We start from the raw sequence: 16,248 nt of genomic DNA, 5'->3' as shown, positions 1-16,248 counted from the left end.
TGACATCAACGTGATGGGACTGGGACAGGTTTTTGACTAAGTTCACATCTCTTAAAGCTCTCAACTCTCAACCTCAGCACTGATGATGTAAACGGGAGCCTGTGCAATGCCCTCCCTTTCTGAAGTCAGTGATCAGCTTGTTTGTTTGGTTGACATTGAGGGAAAGGTTGTTGTCACGACACCATGTCACTAAGCTGCCTATCTTCTTCCTGTACCCCAACTCTTTGTTATTTGAGATGCAGCCCGCTAAGGTGGTATCATCTGCTGGGGTGGGCAAAGCCTCTCATCACCAGAATGAAAGCAGGATAGCAGGTGGGGTAGGTAAAATGTTGCATCAGAAATATTCTAGATGATTGGGGCAGGATGGTAGCGTGGCAGTTAGTGCAACATTGTTTACAGCCTCAATGACTCAAGTTCAAGGCTCCCAATGCTATGTAGGTTTCCTCGGGCTGCTCTGGATTCTTCCCACCTTCCAAAGGGGTATGGGTTGATAGGTTAAACATCCACATGGGTATAATTGGGCAGTGTAGGCTCACTGGGCCAGGAGGACCTGTTAACTTACTGTATCTCTAAATAAATAAAATAAAGGACTACTAAAGGAGCAGACAGTTAGAAATTTAGAAATTTAAGAGAATTGTTATTGAAGTGTGTAAGCTTTAGAAGAATTCACTAGGAGCAGATGTGGGGAAATTGTTTCGTTTATGGGAATTGCAATGACACAACCTCTGGGCTTTCGCAAAATGCGTAATAGCCAAAATATATGTATTTCAGTAACATAAGGAACAAAGCATTCGGTTAGCACACAGCAAGCTCTCACAAATGATTAACAAAGTATAAATGTTGATCAGCATAGCAACCACATTCCCTGCTCTTCCTGGAGATACATAGGATTGGTTACCTTAATCTAGGTCAGGAGTTCCCAACCTTTTTAACGGCATGGCCCACTACTATTAACCAAGAGGTCCCCGGACCCCTGATCAAAGTGGAGGGGCGGAGATACATTTCTACTAAAAGGAGGTATAAGGTGCTCCTTCCCTCCAGTAGCCTGCAGGTCACCCTTGGACAAGGCGCAGCATCTGTTTAGCACCCCCCCCCCACCTCATCGAGGGACATGTGAGGCCATGGGAGATTTTTTTTTTGTTTTTCTTATTTGTTTACTTATGGGATGTGGGCGTCGCCAGCTAAGCCAGCATTTACTGCCCATCCCTAGTTGCCCTTGAGAAGGTAGTGATGAGCTGCCTTCTTGATGGTGGATGGTCAAATGAGCAGCTGGTGCATACCACAGTCTTGGTTATGCGACCACCAGCACTGGGCAGACAATGGCTGGGGTCACCCATCTTGTAAAGATACTGCCCAGAAGAAGGCAATGGCAAAAAATGCTGAAAACTATCATGGTGATGGAAAGACCCCGATCGCCTATGTCATATGTCATATGATGCGGCATATAATGGTGATGCTGAATCTAATTTAGAACACAAACTTTCTTTTTACACCCTCAGGAGGGCAACACTTCATTTCTTGTCTTATGGTGGGGTTTGTATTGAAAAGGTTGTGACAGGAATGACAGTGCTCCCACTGAGGCTCATGGAAATGTGGGACTCTCTCCATGGGGCTGTGAATGGAAGGGAAACTTGGAAATTTCAGACTGAAAAAGAATGATAACCTCAAGAGGTATAGAACAGAGAGGGTAAATTGTGTAAGATCAGATGGAATCTCTTTCAATGATGGAATCAGTTCAAGAGGCTGAATGGTAAACTCCAGTCCCTATGTCAATACCGGCCTCACTGAATTAGATTTTACAACAAAATTCAGACTTTTCACTGGCTTTGGAATCTTTCTTATGCTGAAAGCCCCTGGAGTCAATCATGATTTGCCAAGTATTTCCAAAGTCGATGGGAATACAGTCAGCTTTTCCAACGGACTAAACCAAACAATAGGTTACTTCACACGAGATGATTTTCTTTCCCATAGGTATCAGAATCCTTTCTCCCTAAAAGGGCACTTCAAGTGAGTCTGGAGAGTTTACTCTGGGGCAGGGGTTCCCAACCTTGCATCCACAGACCCTCCAGTGAATGGTAGGGGTCCGTGGCATAAAAAGGATTGGGAGCTCCTGGTCTAGTGGCTGTCAGCTACTATGGGAGAATTGTGAACTGGCATCCTATTATTCAAGTATTCTCTGAGTTGTATAACACCAGCCAGGTGCCTCGCCTTTTGACGTTGAGCAGCACCACCACAGCACATACAACTGGCTGAACTCATACTGTGAAATATTTATAATCATTAGCACATGGTTGTGATGTCACCGCAGAGCTTTTAAAGGTAGTAATTTATTTAGTATTGGCAAATTTGTTTTACTGAGTTGGCATTATATGTAGTACTGTGCAAAAAATCTTAGGCACTCTAGCTGTACAAACACATGCCTAAGATTATTGCACAGTACTATAATTCACTCAGTGATAGAATCCTCCAATGGGTCGTCATTGCAATGACTTTCTGCCTCCAGCTACTCTCAGTCAAATGACAGTTCTCCCAGTTTCAGTATGTTCACAAGTATAAAGCAAAAGGATCCAAACATATAAACTTCGAAAAATAATTTGTCCACTTGAGTTTTATTTTTTGAGTTGCAGTTAGCAGTATCTAGGAGATTGATCCTCATTCCTGAAGAGGTGATGTCTTGGACCCTGTAAACAAGCAGGTGAGGGGTGGTGGTGTCAGAAGTCATTTTTTTACACGGAGAGTGGTGGGTGCAAGGAACACCCTGCTTGGGGTTGGTGGTAGATGCAGCTACATTAGGGGTGATTTTTAGACACGTGGATGATAGAAAAATGAAGGGCAATGCAGGAGGAGAGGATTGGATTGATCTTAGTCGACTTTCTTGGGCCTAGCCTCATATTACGATGACTCAGCTTAAGCATCATCAGCTTAAGCATCCTCTCCCTGAATTCTCTTTCTGATCTATCTCATGTTATTCTTTTCAGGCACTTTTTAAAACCACCCTTCCTCAGACTTTGTTCTCTGGCTTAATATCCCCTTCCTTGACTTGATTGGTCAACTTCTGATTATCGTCATGTGAAGCGCCTCAGGGATAATGGGCAATGGAGATCAGAGAAGAAAGCAGCTGCATTTATTCACTGAATGGTGGAAGTGTCTCAAGGCCTGAGGCTCCTTTTCTAGTTATCCTACAGTATATTAAACGGCAACTGCCTGTATTATTTGAACACAGTGAGGATGCAGAGAGAAGCAAGACCTCAGCAATAGTAGGAGGTATTCAATGCAGCTCACCTTCGTTCCACCTCCTCCCAGGAAGTGTCTGAGATGCACAGGGTTTCGGCACTGCCCACTGGTGCTGGACTTACTGCTGAGCTCAGCAGTAGAACAAAGGCACTCTGAGGAGGGAATCAAGCTACAATTCATCGAGTCAGAGTTGTATAGTGTGGCAAATGGCTCTTCAGCTCATTGAGTTTGTCAGACTCTAACTACCTCCAATCTTGCACTAACCCCATTTTATTCTCCCTATGTTCTCATCACTATTCACTTGCACACGAGTTGTACGAGACAGTTAACCCGTACACCTTTGGGATGTGTCGGAAAATTGGAGGGCCTGGAGGAAACTCACATTATCAGAGGGAGCACCAGAAGACTGTGCTGGTCAGGGCTGAGGATGGACTGCTGGATCTCTGAGGCTAAGTGTGTCGCTGTGCTATTCAGTGTCAGAAACTACCAGGGCTGGTTTATGGACAGTAATGCCACCAATTCCTACGTGGTTTTCTGCACTCTGGGTGAAAATAATTTTATCCCATCTTACTTTACTTTCATGTAAGCTGTCAGAGGTCTTCAGGGCACCTTGGGGCAGCCTATGAAGAAGTGCCATTGAAGGCTTACTTGCTGTTGGGAGCCCCCTTGACGCCACAGGAAGACTTTAGCGGCCACTTGTTTGGCCATCTGTAATCATTCTGGGCTAGCAGCCATTGCAGTAGCCAATACAGTCACTTCAATGGAGCAGACAATCTAGAGCATCAAAATTTGAGAGTTTAGAGGAGTACTGATGGTAGAACAGAGAGGGACTAGAAAATGTACACGGACCTTATCTGAATTCAGAATGACTGTCCACACTATACCGGATAAATCTGTAACCAAAGCTTTTTCTTGTTGTTTTTACCCTCCATTCACACTAAAATGGCCTTTTCATCCCCTGAAACCGGAGCTTTTCAGAAACACTCTCTAAAGTGTGTAATTTTGAAAATGCCGGATTGGCCAGATCAGTGTGGACGGGGTAACCAGGGAAATCTGAAAACACTGTCAGACAGCAGCACGCTAGTTCATTGTTTTCTTGAACGCAACCTAACAATTTCAGAACAGACAGCAATGAGACTGAAGCCAGAAGAGTTAGAAATGTACTCACCAAATACCTTGACCCATAACTTACTGAATTAATAAGTGTACTCACTTTGCTGTTTTCTGTCCTTGCTCGTATGAAGGTGGTTTACCTACACATGCAAGTACTTCTCTGACAATAGATGTGTAACAGCCTAATGTAACATTGTATGGAGATACAAGATAACACTGATGCAGACATGTTTTATACATTTAACAAGGTGCTTTATTTATGCAACAGAGTTAGTCAGTTTTTCAATGTTCGTCGTCAGCTAGGTCAATCTGTCCGTGAACTCCCTGTCGGTTGCCTCTGTACGCAACCGGTACCAGTAAGTCTCCGGTTACCCCGTCCACACTGATCCGGCCAATCCAGTGTTTTCAAAATTACACACTTTGGAGAGCGTTTCTGAAAAAATGCAGTTTCGGGGGACAGAAACGCTGTTTTTGTGTGGACAGAGCGTAAAAATGGCTTCGGTTACGGATTTATCCTGAGTGTTGCACAGAAATGGTTCATCATGTATATAATAAGGGTCTGATTACATTATCATTTGACTGACTGTGAAAATGGCCCTGAATGCAATCTTCACATCTGTGAATAGGGCCATTAGCCTAATGAGGACCTAAGCACAACATCTCAGACCTAATCAGCTGAGTACTTTAATCGCCTTTTAAAATTGCACATGGGATTTAAAACTTCTACCCATTACAATATATAAATACATCGTACTAAAGCATCTGATATCATGGGGCCTGTAACAGGGCTCTTCATAAAATGGGAGAAACCTTTCAATGGCACCCTTTAATCTGAAAGGCAGTGTGCAGTGAGCGACCAGTGCTGCTGTTTGATTTGTCTTGGAGTGGCAGATAATTGAGATTATTGCAGAAAGGAAAAGGGTACTGGGATCTACTGGATAGTGAGCCCATTTAATCCCCAGATGGGGAAGGCAGACCAAGATTTCGGAATGGCTGTGTGTCAGCAGAACTGGCTGGAAACACTGAGAAAGCTGAGTGAGATTGTTTATCACATTTGTTTCCACTGAATTAGAGTCCTGATGAAGAGTCTCGGTCCGAAACATCAACTCTTTATTCCTTTCCTTGGAGGCCGCCTGACCTGCTGCGTTTCTTCAGTATTTTGTGTGTGTTACTCTTGAAAAGAAGTAATTATATGTTTGTGTACTCTCCTCCGAGGATAACAGGACATCACAAAGCTCACAGCCAACGATTCACACTTGAGGAGCAGAATCTGTCCTAACATTAGCAAGCGCAGCCAGTTTGCACACAGCAGGTCACCAACTATGAAAGTGACTGGTTAATTTGTTTTTGAAAGAAGTTTGGACACAGCTCCACACTATTCTCTCAGCTCCTGCTCAGAGAAGCCAAATTTAGATTTTTATTTCGCCTCAATTAACAGATGGACAACTGTGCACGTTTCTTTGGAACAAGGCTGTCTGACCATACCCTTGTGTTACAGAGAGATGGACTTTCTAGAAAACAGTCTTTAATATGACTTCCTGTAATGCAAAGCCACATCAACTGTGCATTCTTCAAAAAGCATGAATTAAAATGAGACTGTGATTATTTATTTACATTTTTCTACACATCAATACACTGAAAGTGAATTTTATCCTGTATCACAAACTTTTGGTAGTGATTTTTGTAATCCAGACAGCTATAACAAGGGGATCACGTATATTGCAATTCCCCTTGGTGTTGCAGTGGAGTAACATAATCCAAATGGTAGTCAGTAAGATAATCGTTAACTTACAGCTTTCTGCCAGGACAGATTGTGGTTCCATCTGTGGCCCACATGCACTTATTCCAGAAAGGCAGCACTGAGAGAAAATCAATCAAGGGCCCCATTTTTTGAGTTGGGTAAAAATAACACATGCTTTTGAAAAGTGGTAGTGGCTCTTCCTAATTCAAAATCACTGAAAGCAGGTGATCAAGTCATTGCTTTAGTGCCATTGATGAGAATTTGCTGTGCAAACATTGACTATCAGATTTCTTACAATGTAGCAATGATAGCAATCTAGTAGTTTCTTAGTGGCACAATGTTCTGAGATTGCTTGAGGCCCTTTCTTTTATCTTTCCTATTCGTCATCATCATTATCTGCTGTGTCATATCATGGTCTCATGACTACGATTGTTCTGGGCAAACTTTTCTATGGAAGTGGTTTGCCATTCCCTTCTTCTGGGCAGTGTCTTCACAAGATGGGTGATCCCAGCCATTATCAATACTCTTCAGAAACTGTCTGCCTGACGTCAATGGTTGCATAACCAGGACTTCTGAGAAACACCAGCTGCTCATACGACCATCCACCACCTGCTCCCATAGCTTCACATGACCCTGATCAGGGGGCTAAGCAGGTGTTATGCCTTGCCCAAGGGTGACCTGCAGGCTAACAGAGGGAATGAGTACCTTATACCTCCTCTGGTAGAGACGTATCTCCACCCACCACTCATATCTTTCCTATGACCCTGTGCAACGAGGTTGGTCAAGAGCTGGCATAAACTTGATGGAACAATTGTCTTCCTACAACATTGTAAGAAGCATGAGGATCTTGGCAAGTAATCAATGAAGACACAACACGATGATGACAAAAGATCATAGAACATATCAGTGCTGAATAAGATGGGTCTATTGTATTTTTATCACGTAAACCAGGTTCTGTTTTTACAATCCATGTTAAAGTGGGCATTATGGGAAATTGATGTATGGGCCATATTATATGAAAGCATCACTTTAAGCCAGATGCTCCCAACCCCTGGCTTAAAGACCCCTTGGTCCATTGGGCAAAAAAGGTTGGGAACCCCTGCTTTAAACCAAAACAACGTTTAGATTTCCAGAAGTTTTGAGATTTTCAGGAGAGTTTTAAATCAGTTAAGTATTACTAAAGCACAAGAACTGGACTGTGTTAAATGACAGGGGCTGACATTCTCTGGACATTGCTTAAGTGTCAGCTTAGCTCAGTTTCACTTCTGCGGTGAAAAGTGGGTTTTTTTTCATCCTGCTCCAAGACTCCTGGGTGTTTCAGGATGTCTGTCCTGTGTAATACTGTGAAACAAGCTTAGTGGCAGAGGCCTAGAAGCCTGGCTGCATTTTCTGAGGGTAAATGTCAGTGTTATGTTGCCCACTATGAAGGCAAATGACAAATACAAATATGCAAAACAGGCCCACACAGTAGCTGTAGACGGCTGAGAAACTGTTAAGGCTAATCGATACAATTGGTGGAAAGCCAAGCTGATTTTGAAGGCCATTGCCAGGTGTAACTAAAAGCTTTAGTACATTTTAAATTATGGACTTAAAACTACCATTCATATCTACTTAAGGATACCCTTTTTTAAAACTCATTTTCCCCAATTCTGATGAAGGATCTTTATTCTGACAGTCTTACAGTTTGTTTTCTTTCGTGGCTTGCTGAGATTTTATAGCAATTTTGATTTACATTTTGAAATATACTTACCTGGATATTCATTTAACTTCACATTAGAGGAATGCAAGACACCACTAATTTTTCACCCATCTTCATCCCCAAGTGTAGCCCCTCTCAGTTACTATCTTCACCCCATCACCCCATCTTCTCACTAACCCTCATCCATAAATATTTTCCAGCCAGATTGTTGATCTTCAGCTACTTGTGGTGTTGAGCTATCCCCAGTCTTCAAGCACTCTTCACTGAGTGAACTGTCCCACTCCATGGTTCAGCACTCCTCCACCCCCCCCCCCCCCGAATCTATCACTCATCCACATACCAGGGGCAGCTTACAGTAGCCAACTGAACAATGGACGTCGCCCGTGACAATGGGAGAATATCGTGCCTTTCAGGAAAGAGAATTGTCATTGGAATCTCCTGAAAGGGCAGATGTGGCCTTGGGATAATGTTCCATTCAAGAAAATGAGGTCCAGGAATCTGGATGCACACATATTTGAGTGCAGGGACGGAAAAGCATGGCACCAGTGTGTCGCGGTATATTTGCCCATCCCGTCTCCTCCTACATCATTCCCACTTGAGTGGGAATACCAGCCAACATTCTTTTCCCTGAGCCAAGGTCACTTCTAGCACGCTGGCTTGGCTCAGCAAACTCAGGACATCACTCCTGGAAACCAGGTAGGCTCAGTTATTCGCTGATGATTAAAATATTGGGGGAATCAGGGGATATAAGATTGGTGCAGACGAGTGCCAACCGGTAACCAAATCTCATCTCCATAAATAACAGAACTAGTGATATTTCTGATTCTTCTGCTTTATGATAAAGTATCCAATATAGTAATAATATGGCAGATATCTCCATAAACTAAATTCAATGTGTTTTAGGTACATGGTATACAAAGGGACAAAAATTAGCTATGTTCTCGCAAACTAACTCCCACTATTTAAAAAGATAATTGGCCCATCTGATTATAATTTCATTTCTGCATTCCCATCTCCCCCGATAGCCCAGTTGAGAAATGAAATCTTGCTTTAAAGATTTTAAAGATTAACTTCATTTGTCACAAGTACATCAAAACATACTGTGAAATGTGTCATTTGCATCAAAGGCATGAAAATGAAGAAGGCAGAAAGGGAGAAGTTAAATCAGGGAAGGTAGTGCACCTGTGGCTGACAAGGGAAATTAGGGATAGTATCAAGTCCAAAGAAGAAACATATAAATTAGCAAAAAAAAGCGGCACACCTGAGGACTGGGAGAAATACAGAGACCAGCAGAGGAGGACAAAGGGCTTAATTAGGAAAGGGAAAAAAGATTATGAGAGAAAACTGGCAGGGAACATAAAAACTGACTGCAAAAGCTTTTATAGATATGTGAAAAGAAAAAGATTGGTCAAGACAAATGTAGGTCCCTTACAGTCAGAAACAGGTGAAGTGATCATAGGGAACAAGGACATGGCAGAGCAACTGAATAACTACTTTGGTTCTGTCTTCACTAAGGAGGACATAAATAGTCTTCTGGAAATAGTAAGCGACCGAGGGTCTAGTGAGATGGAGGAACTGAGGGAAATACATGTTAGTAGGGAAGTGGTGTTAGGTAAATTGAAGGGATTAAAGGCAGATAAATCCCCAGGGCAAGATGGTCTGCATCCCAGAGTGCTTAATGAAGTAGCCCAAGAAATAGTGGATGCATTAGTGATAATTTTTCAAAACTCCTTAGATTCTGGATTAGTTCCTGAGGATTGGAGGGTGGCTAATGTAACCCCACTTTTTAAAAAAGGAGGGAGAGAAAAACCTGGGAATTATAGACCAGTTAGTCTGACATCAGTGGTGGGGAAAATACTTGAGTCGGTTATCAAAGATGTGATAACAGCACATTTGGAAAGAGGTGAAATCATCAGACAAAGTCAGCATGAATTTGTGAAAGGAAAATCATGTCTGACGAAACTTATAGAATTTTTTGAAGATGTAACTAGTAGAGTGGATAGGGGAGAGCCAGCAGATGTGGTATATTTAGATTTTCAAAAGGCTTTTGACAAAGTCCCACACAGGAGATTAGTGTGCAAACTTAAAGCACATGGTATTGGGGGTATGGTATTGATGTGGCTAGAGAATTGGTTGGCAGATAGGAAGCAAAGAGTGGGAGTAAACGGGACCTTTTCAGAATGGCAGGCAGTGACCAGTGGGGTACTGCAAGGCTCGGTGCTGGGACCCCAGTTGTTTACAATATATATTAATGATTTAGACAAGGGAATTAAATGCAGCATCTCCAAGTTTGTGGATGACACGAAGTTGGGAGGCGGCGTTAGCTGTGAGGAGGATGCTAAGAGGATGCAAGGTGACTTGGATAGGTTAGGTGAGTGGGCAAATTCATGGCAGATGTAATTTAATGTGGATAAATATGAGGTTATCCACTTTGGTTGCAAGAACAGGAAAACAGATTATTATCTGAACGGTGGCCGATTAGGAAAAGGGGAGGTGCAACGAGACCTGGGTGTCGTTGTACACCAGTCATTGAAGGTGGGCATGCAGGTACAGCAGGCGGTGAAAAAGGCAAATGGTATGTTGGCATTCATAGCAAAAGGATTTGAGTATGGGAGCAGGGATGCTCTACTGCAGTTGTATTAGGCCTTGGTGAGACCGCACCTAGAGTCTTGTGTGCAGTTTTGGTCCCTTAATCTGAGGAAAGACATTCTTGCCATAGAGGAAGTACAAAGAAGGTTCACCAGATTGATTCCTGGGATGGCAGGACTTTCCTATGAAGAAAGACTGGATCGACTAGGCTTATACTCACTGGAATTTAGAAGACTGAGGGGGGATCTTATTGAAACGTATAAAATTCTAAAGTGATTGGACAGGCTAGATGTAGTAAGATTGTTTCTGATGTTGGGGAAGTCCAGAATGAGGGGTCACAGTTTAAGGATAAAGGGGAAGCCTTTTAGGACCGAGATGAGGAGAAACTTCTTCACACAGAGAGTGTTGAATCTGTGGACTTCTCTGCCACAGGAAACAGTTGAGGCCGGTTCATTGGCTATATTTAAGAGGAAGTTAGATATGTCCCTTGTGCCTAAAGGGATCAGGGGGTATGGAGAGAAAGCGGGTACAGGGTTCTGAGTTGGATGATCAGCCATGATCATACCGAATGACGGTGCAGCCTCAAAGGGCCGAATGGCCTACTCCTGCACCTATTTTCTATGTTTCTATGTAAAGGCTTCCACTTTGGGGAATTATCTTGTAAGATGCAAGGTGTGTTCAGTGCTTGGTGTCACCATACACAATCAAGAGACTGCTACAGAAAGAACAAGCAACCTGTGGAATGGCCTGCACATGCCGAGACTGGAGCAGTTTCCATAACAGCAGTAAAAGCTGTGGGGATGGTGGCACCACCTTTAGATTACCTGTGCACAGAAACCACCTCCCAACTTTTCTTACATCGCTGGAGAATCCAATCTAAGCAAAAAAGTTTCATGAACTTTTAAATGGTGAATGGAAAAGAACTGATGATTTGATGACTTAAAAAATAAAGAAACACTGCTTTATTAGCACATAAAGGGAACTTTACAAAACTGTTGTCATAAACAAACTTTAAAAGCAATACAGACTGTTGAAAAACCATTGGTTGACATTATACAAACTCATAATTACTATAGAATAATTGTGCATCGATTTGAAGTACATAGATTCAGCTGTGAACCACCCCCCACCCGAATGGGCATTAATTATTGTGTCTAGAGTATGAAATGAAAAGGCCCAGTGCTTACATTTAACCCTCAACCAACCTACAACTTCCAAAGCACCTTATCTAGAGCTCAGAAGAAAGTTTATTACAATGCTCAAGTCAGGGCTATTCATTCATTGAGGGAATGTATCCAGAACAATCAAATTTATTTGCAAGATGCTAACAATGCTATCAAAATCATCTATCTGTTATTGCATTAGATAGTTAGACTACAGAAGGATATCAGTGGAGCCTATTCTCATTGGACTTTGCCTGAAGAGTGTAGCAAGGTCTAATTGGCCAGAAGGAGCAGCATGGCTGTAGCCTCAGTCGCCAATAACGCTGTGTTGTTTGTTCTAAACTGGGGGAGAGTTGTGGCCATTCCTGGGCCAAGGAGGAGTGGACGGGAATCAAACAATAACTGGTTCGGTCCCAAAAACTCCTGTAGTCATCAGGACTGAACTGGTTTGAATTTGCTGCACAATCACCATGGAAACAGGCCTTTGGCCTACAAAGTCCATTCTCATTTTGACCAGGTCTACACTAATCCCATTTTATTCTCCCCACATTCCCATCTTTACCCCAGATTCTGCCCCTCACTTACAAACTAGGCACAATTTGCAGTGGCAGTCTATCAACCTGAATGTCTTAGGACCTGGGAGGGAACTGGAGCACCCAACAGAGTGCTGCAGAGATTGGTGCTGGGTCCACTGTTGTTTGTTATCTCTATCAACAATCTGGGTGATAACATGGTTAACTGGATCAGCAAATTTGCAGTTGACAGCAAGATTGGGGGGCGTAGTGGACAGCGAAGAAGACTATCAAAGCTTGCAGTGGGATCTGGACCAGATGGAAAAAATGGCAGATTGAATTTAATGCAGATAGTTGCGAGGTGTTGCACTTTGGGAGGACCGACCAGGGTAGGTCTTACACAGTGAGCAGTAGTGCGTAGTAGGAGTGTAGTGGAACAAAGGAATCATGGAATACAAGTCCATAATTCATTGACAGCAGTGTCACAGGTAGACAGGGTCATAAAGAAAGCTTTTGGCACATTGGCCTTCCTAGATGTAAGTATTGAGTACAGGAGCTGTGATGTTATGTTGACGTTTTATAAGATGTTGGAGTATTGTGTGTAGTTTTGGTCTCCTACCTACAGGAAAGATGTAAGATTGAAAGAGTACAGAGAAAATGTACAAAGATGTTGCTGGGACTGGAGGACATGAGTTTTAAGGAAAGATTGAATAGGTTGGAACTTTATTCCTAGAACGTAGAAGGTTGAGAAGAGATTTGATAGAGGAATACAAAATTGTGAGGGGTATAGACAGGGTAAATGCAAGCAGGCTTTTCCACTGAGGTTGGATTGGACTACAATCAGAGGTCATGGGTAAGGGTGAAAGGTGAAATATTTAAAGGGAACACGAGAAGAAACTTCTCATATTACCCTTAAGGTGGTGAGAGTGTGAAACGAGCTGCCAGTGCAAGTGACGGATGTAATTTTGATTTCAACGTTTAAGAGAAGTTTGGATAGGTACATGAATGAGGATGGATCTGTGAGGCTATGATCCAGGTACAGTTAAACTGGGACCTTGCAGTTTAAATGGATCAGCATGGACGAGGTGGGCCAAGGGACCTGCTCTTGTGCTGTACTCTATGTCTCTAACCAGAGGAAACCCATGGATCCAAGCCTTCACAAGACTGACCCATCCTAAATTTCCCCGACAGTTGTATCTCGGTACATGACGATCCAGTCACTGACTGTATAAACATCATGATCAGTTTCCTTGTGTCCTTGCTCTGTGCTGTTCCAATAGAGGTCAGCTGATATCTACACATCTTCACCTTGTGTTTCCAGAGCCAACTGCTTGTCAGTTTCAATACATTCGGTGAACGTAGTTTGGTAACTAACATAATTATATTTTCATTCTTAAACTTTTTATTGCGTTTATTACTGATTGCTAAAAATGTTAGAATATTGTAGGGCATATTTCTGCTGACTTAGGGATGATACTGAGTGCAAAGGAGAGGACCATATTGGTAATGTTTATTATCTGCAGGAATTCCATCCCTTACAGATAACAAGGACTTGACAACTATGAGCGTGTACACATCTTTACGAGATACAGGCACTCTTAGCATGGGACAGTGTGCAGCATTATAGGGAGAACACTGCCTGGACACAACACTGATATGAAAGTCCAACCAGAAGAAATCCCTGACAGAGCTCTTTAGTGTTTTGCTACAAACACAGAAAGTCACTGGCACTGCCACTGCCCCACAGCCTTCCACAGACTGACCTGAATTTCATCTTCCACCTTCCCAATGGCCGTCTCCACCAGCCTCATGTCCTCCTCCAGCTGTTCAGCCTCATGGGACTTTGCAGTTATCTCCTCTTTCAGTTTCTGAACCTTGTCCCTGAGGTCAGGGCAGGATTTAGCCCGCTGCTGTTCCCTCTGGCGCTGGGCCGCCTCAGCACTGGCCTCCAGGCTCTGGGCTTTCAGCAGGAAGTCCCTGAGTTTCTCCTCACACTCTGCCAGCTTCTTCTTCATTTCCTCCAGCTGCTCCTTCAGCTCTTCCCCGTGAAGCTCCTCAGCTTTCAGTTCATTCTCCCAGTACTCCCCCTCCTCAGCCTCTGCACTCCTCTGCTCTACCACTTCCTGGAGCCTATGAATCTCCTTGCTGACCTCGGGCTGGCTGTCCTCCGCCAGATGTCTGATCTCCATCTCAGTCGCCTCAAGGTCAGCTTGGAGGCTCTGCAGCTTCTCCTCTTGATAGTGAAGCAGATCATTCATGTCTTCTCCCACGGACTGAGTGATACCGGAGGCTCCTTTCTCAGTGTCTGCCTCTTTGACCTTGGCTTTGGCTTCCTTGCTCTTTCCAAAGGACTCCAGCCACTCTCGAGCTCCTTCGGCAAAGTTCAGGGACTTCCTCTTGGCCTCTTTCAAGTGGCTGCTTCGCTCACCTTTATTCCTCAGCTTTGCCAGTGGTGGGAGACTCTGGCGACGGATGTTCCTCTCAGGCCGTTGGATCTTCTCTGGATCAGGCTGGAGGCCAAGGGAGGGGCCAGTGCGGTTGAGAATCAGCTGGACATCCTTGGCTTGCTGGCCCCACTTGCTCAGGGACAGCAAGAGCTTTTCATCCGGGGTCAAATGCCTTTCAACATCTTTCCACTTCTCCTTCAATATGTAGCGCCCAGTGCGACCTGAAAAGAAGAGTGGGAAAGTGTTGCTACAAGACGATAGTGGGATATCTCTATCAGATCATAGTGGGACATCGCTAGAAGCCAGCTGGTTATCTCTACCAAAGGCCAGTGAGATGTTTCACCAGGACAGAGGGATGTCACCCAGCAGAAGGCAGTGGGATTGCCCCTACAAGAGTACATTGAGAAGTCCCTCAACTGAGGATGGTGGGATGCCCCCTTAGCAATGGATGGTGAAATGTCCCTCACAAAAGGATGGTGGGATGACCCTCTCCTGAGACTGGTGGCATGTCCCTCCCAAAGGCTGACCCTTCCAAAAGAGAAGAAGGGAAGTGCATTGTTACACACACAAAAACTTCATTAATCCGCTTACTCAGGACTTTGATTGTGCTGGTCTAACGGATTTTTGTGAGCTGTTGGGTGTAATTCCAATTCACATTCCAACCCACCTTCCTTTTTTTTAAGGTGTTAAATAGTAGAATAATAATTTTTCCGGCAAATCTGGGAAGTGTCAGTAGAGTGCAATGAACATATCCAGGTAATTTTCAGGAGAGAGCGGGAACTGAACTCCAGTAAGCCAGTCGCTGAATTATCGGAATTTTTGAACAATTGAATTGTGAATTTTTGGAATTTTACTGCATCTTTTGTGATGACCCAATGTGGCTTATGGAAAGGGAAGTATTTTTCAAGTATGCTTTACTTTCAACATTACATTTTCTTGTAATGCAAGGCCACAGAAACTGCGATGCGATAAATGTCAATTCATCTGTTGATATGATTTTAGCGGGGGGGGGGGGGTGAACGTTGACCAAGATGAAATAGAAACCTATGCTGCCCTTCCTCAAAAAGATGCAATGGGAGTGATTAAAGGTGGTTGGGATCTTGTTCAAACTTAAGAGTACAGCTTTTCGTCAGTACTCTACTGCAACCATCAGCATCGATCAGTTCTCTGAGGTGAATAAGTACAGGGAAAACTGGAAACGCTGAGCAGGTCAGGCCACACCTGTAGGAACACAAACAGAGCTAAGGTTTCAGGTCAAAGACCCTTCAGCAGAATTCAACGTTCTCATCAGGCAGAATAGTCCATCATGGGTCAATACCTGCCCCCACCCTCCATTGAGCACATGAACCACTGTCCTGAGAAAGCAGCAACCATCATCAAGAGCTCCCATCACCCAGAACATGCTGCCTTCTTGCTGTTTCCATCAATAAGAAGGTACAGGAGTCTCAGGACTCACACCACCAGGTTCAGGAGCAGTTATTAACCTTCAGCCTTCAGGCTCCTGAACTAAAAGGGATAACTTCACTTGCCCCATCCTTGAAATGACGCCACAACCTATGGATTCATTTTCAAGGACTCTTCATCTCATGTTCTCAGTATCTATTGCTTATTAATTAATTGATTGATTGATTATTTCTTTATTTTTGTATTTGCACATTTTATTGTCTTTTGCACACTAGTTAAATGTCCAAGTTGGTATGGTCTTTCATTGATTTTGTAATAGTTTTTATTCAATGGATTTACTGCGTAT

The 16,248-nt window shown here is 43.4% G+C and overlaps 1 protein-coding gene across 1 annotated transcript in view; it reads right to left on the bottom strand.

Moving 5' to 3' along the window:
• The window catches only part of LOC132395728 (ras association domain-containing protein 8-like), a 251,896-nt gene that overhangs the window by 27,292 nt on the left and 208,356 nt on the right, over positions 1-16,248 (bottom strand). Inside the window, exon 3 of the mRNA XM_059972685.1 lies at positions 13,815-14,719. Coding sequence (XP_059828668.1) covers positions 13,815-14,719 — 905 coding nt within the window. The remainder of the gene's footprint in view (positions 1-13,814; positions 14,720-16,248) is intronic.

Source organism: Hypanus sabinus, chromosome 6, assembly GCF_030144855.1.
Source record: "Hypanus sabinus isolate sHypSab1 chromosome 6, sHypSab1.hap1, whole genome shotgun sequence".
NCBI classification, from domain to species: domain Eukaryota; kingdom Metazoa; phylum Chordata; class Chondrichthyes; order Myliobatiformes; family Dasyatidae; genus Hypanus; species Hypanus sabinus.
Note: the sequence above shows the minus strand (reverse complement) of the source record. Positions and strands in the feature narration are given on the sequence as shown.